The sequence below is a fragment of the Mya arenaria genome, chromosome 10 (assembly GCF_026914265.1).
Source record: "Mya arenaria isolate MELC-2E11 chromosome 10, ASM2691426v1".
Lineage (NCBI taxonomy): Eukaryota > Metazoa > Mollusca > Bivalvia > Myida > Myidae > Mya > Mya arenaria.
The window spans coordinates 68,451,391-68,462,379 of NC_069131.1; the positions used below are offsets into that span (position 1 = coordinate 68,451,391).

The 10,989-nt window shown below is 34.4% G+C and overlaps 1 protein-coding gene across 1 annotated transcript; it reads right to left on the minus strand.

Annotated features, from left to right (window-relative positions):
• Positions 1–2,408: 2,408 nt before the first annotated feature.
• On the minus strand, positions 2,409–4,750 carry LOC128206540 (uncharacterized). The gene is made up of 2 exons (XM_052909089.1): positions 3,773–4,750; positions 2,409–3,212 (listed from the first exon to the last, which is right to left on the minus strand). Exons 1-2 carry the CDS (start codon positions 4,071–4,073, stop codon positions 2,827–2,829), a joined length of 687 nt encoding a protein of 228 aa, XP_052765049.1. The 5' UTR covers positions 4,074–4,750; the 3' UTR covers positions 2,409–2,826.
• Between the last annotated feature and the right edge of the window lie 6,239 nt (positions 4,751–10,989).

Genomic DNA, 10,989 nt, shown 5'->3' on the forward strand with positions numbered 1-10,989 from the left:
ACAATTTTAAGAAGCAATATGTATTTATTAGCTAAGTCTGAAGTGCAAAGCATTGTAATGAAACATTAACGTTTCAAATATGATTTAAGCAAAGTAACTAAAAACAACAGGCTATATAGTAGTTGAAGCAGCATGTTCTGAATTCGCCGAAACATCACGTTTCAACATAACGGATAACATGAACTGTCCCTTATTTAATAGAATTCAAAAGAAACGGATCGGTTAATACGTATACAACAGAACTCCACTTAAGGCTGTTCGGGCGTATGCAACACTAGTCGTACCTCCTGTAAAACATGCAGCAGACAGATATACAAATGCAACCTGTCCGGCTCCACCTTGGTCTTCTTCAGCTGTTTCTATTCCTGTAGATCTGCCATCCTTCCATAGGCAGAGTTTAGCTTTTTTTTTCTCCATAAAACGATTCTAGACTAAACTAAAATAAATAGACGCCGCTTTCTGGTGTTGTGTAACACCCGGTGTCAGATCTGTAGTCGCTGCATTCATTTCTGTAGATATTTCCATACCTCAGTTTGCTTATATTTGACAAAGTAATTTTTAAATAGGTATATAGGTATATGTTTACTTTACTGTTAAAGAAAGTTATTGATTTAACACATTATGCATTGAACGAAAAGCCTCTGGACTACATCCATTAGAATACCGATAACGCTTTACTTGGGACTATTTCAGGTATTGTTTTGTCAACATTTGAAATGGTAATATGTGAAGAAAAGGAAAAAAACAACAACAATTGAAATTGATAATTAATTGTTTTTGGCCTTTACAGAAAATATGTCATTTACGTCCGATTTCAATATGAATAACTCGATCAAGTATGCAAACGGTAATATTTTAATATATGATGAACCTTGGTCATTAATATTATTAATACGAAATCGATACCTTTTAAATGATACCAAACCTATATTGGAAACAAATTTAACATTGAAGTGATTAGACACCAGCCGGTCAAAAAATCGGCAAATACGGCATCTCCTCAAAACAAGCCTAAAATTGTCAATGCGAGCTAGTAGGAGGCAAATAATACATCATTTTACATTGTTAAAATGATAAACGCAACACTGCTGTTGCTGTCTCATCTGTGTTTTCCCGTTTTAATAGCTCATAATGGTTTCCTAGTTCAAATTATATCTGTTTATGAGTCAATGTTGTATGTGTTTTTGACAAAGTTCTATTTTTCTTACATTTGCATCATCTGGCGTCTTGTACCTTTTAGACATAACGTCAAAGGTCGGGCCTACTCGAGGATCCCTACAGCTGAATGTGGATTTTTCGCCATTTCTATAGATTTTAATTTAACATGATAAATGTTTTATGATGGAAGCAGCACGACATGGTGCGTTTCGGGTTGTATGTTTAATCATTGTATACTGAACGTTCACTGAGCAGTTTTTCATTTTGTCGTACGTTTCCCCATCAATAAATGAAGATGACGCATAACGTGAATATGTGCCGAAACTTACAAGCAATTGAAAATGGTTAAAAAATGTATATGTCCTAGATTATAATGGACGTCGTTTGTACAACCTTTTTGGACATAACGAACGAAAGTTTAGCAACGCTGACGACATTATTTTGCCCCCAAAATGTATTAAAATTGCATCGTCCGTCCATTCATCCAACCGTTAGTCCTTCCAGTGTTCCGTGTCCGGAATTTTGTTATCCATTGAGGGATTTTAAAATAGATTTGCACATTTATTCCGAACATAGTGGGTTTCGCGTGCAAGACCCACGATCTTACATCAAAATTAATATTTCTGTTACGTTTTGTGAGTATGTACTATTTAGATGAAATGAAGTAATGATTAAGACCGGGCGGAGTGCGCGTAGTTGGCAAACCTTTAAATACCTGCGAAAGATAAAAAAAATAATGAAAAAGCCTACCTATATGCAATTTTATTGGGTGAAAATATAGATTGTATTTTAAAGTCATGTAATGCCAAACGGAACTGAAAGTGTGTGAACTTTTTTCATTTTGTCTCAGTAATTTCACCCCGAGTATTAAACATGTTTTATGTGCATATTTATGAACCACTGATATAAATCTGTTCATTTTGTACACGAGTGACTTAGGTTGAGGGGAATATTTAGATATATCAATTAATATTCCAGCAATAGGAATTTTGCATGAAGGTCCTGTCATGGTGGAACGTGTGTCTCCATTTCAAGCAATAAATAATAAAAATACATTGTCAAATGAACGATATCTACCATTATTTGGCATCACCTTGAACCAAATTTTAAGTAGAAGTTTATTTTTCGTATAAGCCACAATAGGTACGTAACTCACAATCGATTAAAACATTTAATATGCTTTTCTCATTAAAGTAAGCAATTTTTTGGCGATATTAAAAAAATGACGGCAAACTTGTAATAGCATTTTATTAATAGTCTTTCATATCATGCTAGGAACTAGCACATAATTTAGTGTATGCGCCAATAATGATGATAACGGGGGTAAATATTTGATTTTTCGACTATTGAATTTGTTTCTGTAGTTTTTCTATAAATATTTCAACTTTGTAGACATCTGGATCTCACTATATGTAAGTTTTGATCCTTAAGATGAAACATACATCAAATAAACAACATGTCCGAGCAAACCATGTCAAAGACGTGAATACTCTTCAAAGTAAACTCCAAATAATATACTTATTAAATTTGGCTCAACTGTTATAACATTGGCGTCAGAATATGTTCATTTTAAAAGAAACACAAACAGTAAATTTGTCAATATTCCTAGGTTGTTCCAGGGATCGATAGGGAAAACATTGATAGGTGCATTGCACTCTAACGGAAAAGTTATTTTGTGTAAAGAAGTACACCACTAAAGGCAGTTCGGTGGGGGTCAATGCTACTTCCACTAAAGCACGAGTTTACCGATACTTTTGATCCACGAGACAGATATATGAATGCAACCTGTCCGGCTCCTCCTCCATTTTCCTCGAATGACTCTATACCCGTACTTATGTCATTGTGATATAAACACAGGACAGCACGTTTTCCGTAACGGGCTTCTACACTAAACCAGAACAAATAAACGCCGTTTTCTGGTGCTGTGTAATAACCGGTAACAGAACTGTAGTCGCTGCCTTCATTTCTGAACACGTCGCCATATCTCAGTCTTATTCCATCCGGCATGTCATCTTCGTGGGTTTGTCTTTCGGCATAGAAGCTGGAATGTTTACCTGAAACAAAAACCTTTATGATACAATAAGTAGTTTATCCATGTTCACCAGGCTCCTTTGTCAGTTTTCATAAAGCCTTAAAAGGGCAAGTCTTTGTTCAAAATACTTTAACATAGTACAACAAAAGCAATCTTATTTAAGGACCGTTTCAGAAATTGTTATCTATTTAGCAAAATCTACAATCTTGAACGAAAATGAAATTAGTAAATGTCCATTCATAAACGTAAATCCGAATACGGATAAAGCCTCGTTTAAAAACAATAAAATAAAAAGTAAAACGATTTTTGCCAATTATGTAAATGGGTCAATATTTTATATTTAAGTGGAATGATTAGGATAAAAGAAAAACTAGGAGAAAGGTACCAACAAAAAATAACATGTACTGTAACACATATAAAACGAAACTAAATTGCTTTATATTTGAAACATAAGCGTAGTTCTAATGAAATAAAACATAAAATCGAAACATTCTTCTTATATTATACATTATTTCGCAACACAATATCCACGAAAAGGAGTTTAAAAGTTGCTTAACCGCTGAGTTTAATCTGAAATCTTACTTAATTTTGTTTCAATTCCGCCAACCCGGTAACCTACAGAGTCCGCAGAGGATTTATAACTCATGACGTTAGAGGTTAGGGTGTCAAGCGCTGACTTGTAGCTGGACAGTTTACTGTCTATGCTACTGAGTCTATACGAATGTCCGGATACACTTGAGCGGACGGACGAGATCGCGCTATCGCGATTCGAGAGTTGCGATTCTATATACCTATCTTTTGCAGCAAGATCTTCTAACGCATCTCTGAATTTATTTTTAAAGATAAGCGAGTTATTCAATGATTCGTTTTGAAACAGAGCCATTGTATTGTCTATTTCAGACTCCTTCAAACTATATCTTGTCTCCAGCTCTTTGATTAAAAAAACGTTTCTCAAATTCAAGTTCCGCTGTGTAAGTTTGGTGCATGAGGTCGCTTTTCAAGTCTTCGAACATTACACTCAGATTATCGCTGTCGTTTTGTATGACACTTTTCATCCCTTCCAGTTAATGTTTTGCACTGTTAAATTCATGTTCAATCAATGCTGTTTGATTTTCAAAACGTTCATCCAAAATCTTTTGCGCGTTTACAATTTCATATTGCATTTGCTTCGAATTTGTTTCGATATCATTCTTGATTTGCATCAATACCTTCTTTTCTTGCTTTATCGATTTTGTTATGGAAACGTACTGCGATTTGACCATCCCTATTACAGAGTTGGAAATCGTTCGTTTAATGTCGTTTGTAATGTCACCCATATGCGGTTCATACTTGTCGAGCGTTTCTATGACCTTGTCTATTTTCACATTTAGCCGCGATTCTAGTTCTTCCAACGACTTCGTGAACTGAGCTTCCATAGATTCGAATTTATCTTCATTCGCCATAACTTTAAACAGTATCTTTGTCAGCATTTCGTTAGCATCCATGCGACCAATAAACACAACAATAACTAGTAAAATAAGTCCTAAATTCTTTAAAGTATAACCGTAAGCCATTGTTCTGGTTAACTTGCAAAAATCAAAGTAACCTAATATTTTGTCAGGGCCACGTTCTCACAGACGAAATGTGAATAAGGAAATGTATTGACAAGACAAATGGTAGGTTCTTAATGATGTTCCAAGTGTAGTTAAGATGTTTCCTTATTTTTGCTAAAGCTGTTTCCTTCTTTAGCTTGTAAAGTCTCTTCATGACTTACCGCATCTTGGAGACAATATAAAAGCAAATCATGTTAAGTCCTTGAACCCCCCCCCCCCCCCCATATATTATATGTTCATATTACGATTACCACACTACAATGAAATGCAGCTTGAAGGAATGAAGATGAAAAAAAAGACAAAGGACCCTTATTTTAAACAGAAGACTTAAGCCCGCTGCGCTATTTTGCGCTAACTGGCAGTGGCGTATTTTAAACTGTTCGCCCGTGCACTTAAGCGATGTGTTAACATTGGGAGACCTTTCTTTATTTGGGTCACAAAATGTTATATTGGGTGGGGGCGGAAGGGATGTCCCCTGTGGTAGGATCTTTTTGAAAGATATAGTTACGAAGGAACTATTTTAAAATCTTATGAACGTTAACATTCAGTCTAATAACGCTTAACTTAAACCAGTAAGAACATACATGCACATTATACAACCCCCAAATCCATAGATTTTTATTCCGGATGTTTAGTTGAAAGCACTTTCATATGGACGTGTCATTTTGTGGGACCCTAAAATTCATTTGTATCTCCAGGTGTACTGGCTTCTGACAGTGTTATCACTTACGTATAGATATGCCAGTTCTAAGCGAGATACTTCATTCAGTTTTTAGCTTTCTTCGCAACTTTTTATCAGTACCAGGGTATGTATTTCCCCCCTTCCTGATATGTAATTTCCACTCTTCCACCTTATTTTCTTGAATTGAAGTTGTGAATATTACTTAAAGCTGCACTCTCACAGATTGAACGTTTTGACAACTTCTTTATTTTTTGTCTTTGAATGACCCAATCTTTGCGAAAATCAATGGAAACCAGTTATAAAAGACTGCTGACAAAAAATAGATCGCAATGCATTTTTCTTAAACCGTTAGAAACGGTTTCAGCCATAAAACATTACTTTTCGATCGGAAATATGAAAATCTACGATCTGATGGTTTGTCTTATGTCATTGGTTTGCAGATATTTACGCAAAAAATTACTCTTTCCAGGACAAAAAAAAGTTGTAAAACTGGTAAATCTATGAGAGTGCAGCTTTAAAATGATAAGGGGCAATCGAATAATTCTTTGTTAGCAATTAATTAAAGAAGAGTCACAGGTCGGAAATATGTTTTTTCACTTATCACGTTAAAAGGGCTTGGTGTGGTTTGTTATGTAAAATGGCCTAAACCAACATAAATTCTGAGCCATAAATGAAATGTCGCTTAGTGGATCGTGATTTAAACTTATGCGATCAAATTATAATAACACTTATGGTTTTAATTTAATCATATCTTAATAAATAATAGTCCGATTCATTAAACAAACACATCCCCATAATGTGAAGGGAATGCACTTTTATCATGGTAAATATCGAGGAAATCTATGATAGGCCGCACCAAGTCCATTATATTTACTATACATTTACATTGCATTATATAAGAACTGGAACTAAAGTTAATAAGGACACACATTCTGACATTATTTCACGGAAGTAATGGCTTGTTTAAGAGGTAACAATTTGTATAAAATATGTGTTTCTTTGTTACGCGTTCATAAAAACCCCACAAACAAACTGGACGTGTCTCGACTGGTTCAACTGTTCATGGATGTGGACATAATCAATTGTTTTGGTTTTGTTTTTAAAACTCCTGTTAAAGACATCTAGCTCAGCGCTTTAACACAGGTTCCTTATACTTCGTGTTATCATTATTTTTAAGAAGGCTTAAGTCGTCTTAGACAAACACTTCAAAGTTTCCTTATTTTTGTGAAGTGTAAGTCATACATACCACTTTGATGTGATCATACATGGTGAAGTCCCCCTGAATGTTGTTTAGTACTTCCTTATTGATATCGAATATTCACGGTTTTAAAGTAGTAAACTTGTTAAGTTGTAAGTTCAACAACTAGCAGAATGAAAATATATTTCACATAATTATAAATGCAGAACTAATTTAATATTAACTAAAAATTGATAAATTATTAACCAATGTTGTATTTCCTACGTTAAGATATCCCGCCATTTTTTTTATTCTTTAACGTCTGCATCTTAAAAGAAAATACAGTCGAGAATACTTTCGAAAATCTAAGTAGTCATAAACCTTTTATCATGTGAATTTGATTATTATTTAATCAAAGAAGGAATCCACAATAACAGTAAACCAGTGAGGAAAAGTGTGCCCATTTTTTGGTTTGAACGTTTGATTAATATAATACAAGCACAACACTCTAACCGGTGCCGAAGGTTCTTTTGGGCTTACCCACAAACAAGGGTTACGCGTTTTAATACATAATACAATATATTAAATAGGTGATGGCTTTAAAAGGTTATTGAAATTATTCCTACAAAATATGATTTTGGTATTACATACAACTCCATTCTTATTGTTTTAAAATGTGCCTCTAAATGACATCTTGTCTGTTCTTTGTATTTGTGGAAACGTTCTAATTGATATGCTAATAAAACTTCGACATACATGGATTTTGAATTGGCCTTCCATGTTGAGGGAATTTAACAGTTTTTGTCTATGAATTGGAATACAAAAAACATATGCCCAATAAGGGACTGTTTTTACAGTTTCACTATTCGAACCAGTTTTGAAACTACAAGTCTTCAAATATTCCAATGACGTCAATATTGAGACGTCTATCTTTTTTACCGCCCCTGCTACAATAACCGATATTTTTATAAATTCAACGCTTACCAGTATGAAATGTCCCTCTCAAGTGCGTCCTGTGAAAACGTTCACGGACACATCTGTTCTGTTCTATATTTTTCTTTCTCTTGTTTTACATATTCTATTTTTAATTCGCCTGAAACGTCAATTTTCGCGAAAAAGACAATATTAATTAATCTATCCCCTATATATCTGTTCCTTATTCAATACGTATTATATTAAAACGTTTAGCATGACGTTAATCGAAATATTGTTTATATTAATAAGATGGTCGGATTTGAAACTTATGAGAGTCTTGCTTTGTATAAAACTCGTAAATACGTTTTATGTTAGGGTTATCTTTATTTTTGTTGTACTAAATTACTAATTCCACATAAGACGGACGCTAAATAACTAACTTAATAACTTCAACGGATGACTTAAAATTGGCGGCTATTTCCATGAGAGGTTTTCTAAATGATTAAGCAATCTCATTAGCCAAAGCATAATTATTATAAACTATACATCAACAATGTTTTAAGTCATGGGACTATGCTGTTAAGTGCTTTGTGTTTATCTAATCGGCTTCAGTAGAAACACCACAACAGACAGTTCTTCTACTGTTTAAGTAACCAAACTTTTCTATCGGTATTAGTATCAGCAAAGATCTGCAAAGACGAATACTCTAGACTAAGCAAAAACTTGTGACATACATTTCACTAACAATATATTATTACTTACAATCCACAGAAATCTGTACCTCCCGCATTGTAAGCACAAGCGGATCCGGGCGGTGGTGCTCCCCTCCCCGCACCCCCCCCCCCCCCTCAAATTGAATTGTCCAAATTTGTTCTTCATGACGATATCGGAAATGTAACAAATAAGCTTAAATGCACCATTTTCGGACCTACATTATTTTTTAAAATTCCTCTAATTTCGGCTCTGAGTCTCGGATGTCTGCCCCTAAGTAACACCTTCTCTTATGTCAATAGCTGGAGCCGCCTCTGATGAGTACCTTGCATGCGACTATAAAGGTGAGTGTTTGGATCTAAGTTTGATGTTGCCAATCAGAAATCGTTGTATAAAACACATAAACAATTAATAAATTCAATTAAGTATGACCATATGACTGACTTCGTTTGATATTGAATATAACCATTGATCAACTTCCAACGAAGGTCATTTGTCACGCAACGCACAGCCATTAATTACCGGTTGATGCGGGGGGAGTTCTAGCGTTAAAAATGCTCCGTCATCCGTTGAACAGAAGCAAACATGACTCACGGTGTCAATATTCAACAGGGTCAAAATTGAATGCTACATCGACGTTTACATGTAACACACTAAAATATTAAGCCTAATATTATTTATTTTCTAATTATGTTTCAATAGCATGCTTCAATCAGAATTTCACTAATTATAAATGAACACATTGTATCGTTTCTATAATCCCATCTTGTGAAGGGTTGCTATAGTTCATACACACGCATGCTCATGCACGCATTTATACGCCCACGCACTTGCACGCACGCATGCAACACACGCACAATAAGATAGAATGTATATTTCAAACGGTTAAAATGATGATCTCAAAGTATGTTATTAGTGCGGTAAAATGTTGTTAAGTTTTTGTTAACAGACGCATTGTCTGTTGACACGCTTACCTTGTTATTCTGTTGTGTGTGTGTGTATGTGTGTGTATGCAAACATATGTGCGTGTGCAATGCGTACGTGTGTATGTGTGTGTGTGTGCGCGCGCGCGTGTGTGCGCGTGGTTGCGCATGCCTGCCTACCTAACTTTAGTTTATTTATTACATTATATGTTATTATATTATTTTTCTTTTTAATGGTTGTAGGTTTATATATTTGATTTGTAATTATATTTTGCTGATATGTGACAATTGCAATTATAGATGCTTTTCAGACTGCATATGTTTAAATCGAGATATGCTTACAACAGAAACGTTTCTGCATGTCAAACAAGAAAGAAAACACAAACATGATTCGAATAATGTATTGCATCTATAACGAAATCACAATTATATGCAATTATACGATGATCTTATTTTATCTGTGTATTACAAACTGAAAACCAAGGTCCTTGCACTTTCTTCTTTAATAAAGCAATTTGAAATACTGTGAAAGCATATATATTCGTTGGCATGAAATTTCGTGGTTTGCCGAAAAATAACAATTTCGTGGGTACTTGAATTCGTGGTTTTTCATTTTTGAAAAAATAAATTATCGAAACTGCGATCGTCCTAGATCGACTTCATTTCCTCCACGCGCTGACCTGTGGTTTCTATCTTCTACGTCACTCGGTTTATGACACTCGCTAAAGTGGTACAACATGCCAAATTAGTGCACATATCCATGTCAATTATCGATTTAATTGGAAATTAAGGTCATAAAAGAAGATGTACCCTGATCTTAAATACAGAAAGGCGAAGCCATTGAATGCCAATTAAGAATTTTGCAAACTGTGAAAACACCGAAAAGGTGCGTATATTTCAGTAAACAATCCCTAATGATAGCTGATGTTTACAAATTAAATCACTTTTGAATATCATCTCATTTCAATATTTATTAACACGTAATGTTTAATAAGTATATTGAACGCGTTGTTTTGTACATTGTCACGATGGGTGCTCAGTAACATCTTGTAAACCTGAAGATTTTCATGAATTGCAAATCTTTAAAATGATTTCGTTTATTATTTTTTAAAGGGAGATATAATATATTAACAAAACAATGATAATAAGATATGCAATGAGGTGGATATTTACGATGTATACTGCGGCCTCTCTTACGAATAAACTAGAGTATGTACATAACATGGCCATCGAAAAAGTGAATACAGGGTGTATATTTCGTTGGATCTTGAATTCGTGAATCACCCAACCCACGAAAACCACGAACATTAATGCCCCACGAACATTAATGATTTCACAGTATCGCAATTGAGAGCAGTAAGAACTGCGATTGTTTGGCGTTTTGTTTAATTTAATTAGACAAAATTCATGCAAAACAGTCAGTATCAAATACAAAAGACATGCTAAAACGATAAGAATTGTCAACTAATAAATCCGTTTTCAGAGATTTGGGGAGATGTTTTTGATGTTTTTTCTTTTATTTCACGATAATTAGACAATGGGTAAACAAACTCACAATATAATTCATAGAAGTGTGCTTTAAACCCTGAACAGGTTTTGCCTTAAAGCTGCACTCTCACAGATTGAACGTTTTGACAACTTTTTTTTAATTTTTGTCTTTGAACGAGCCAATTTTTGTGAAAATGCATGGACATCAGTCATATAAGACTGCTGACAAAAAAGTAGATCGCAGATTTATATATTTAAGTTCTCTGTTTCCTGAGTTTTTCTTGAAGCGTTAGTAACGGTTTAAGCCATAA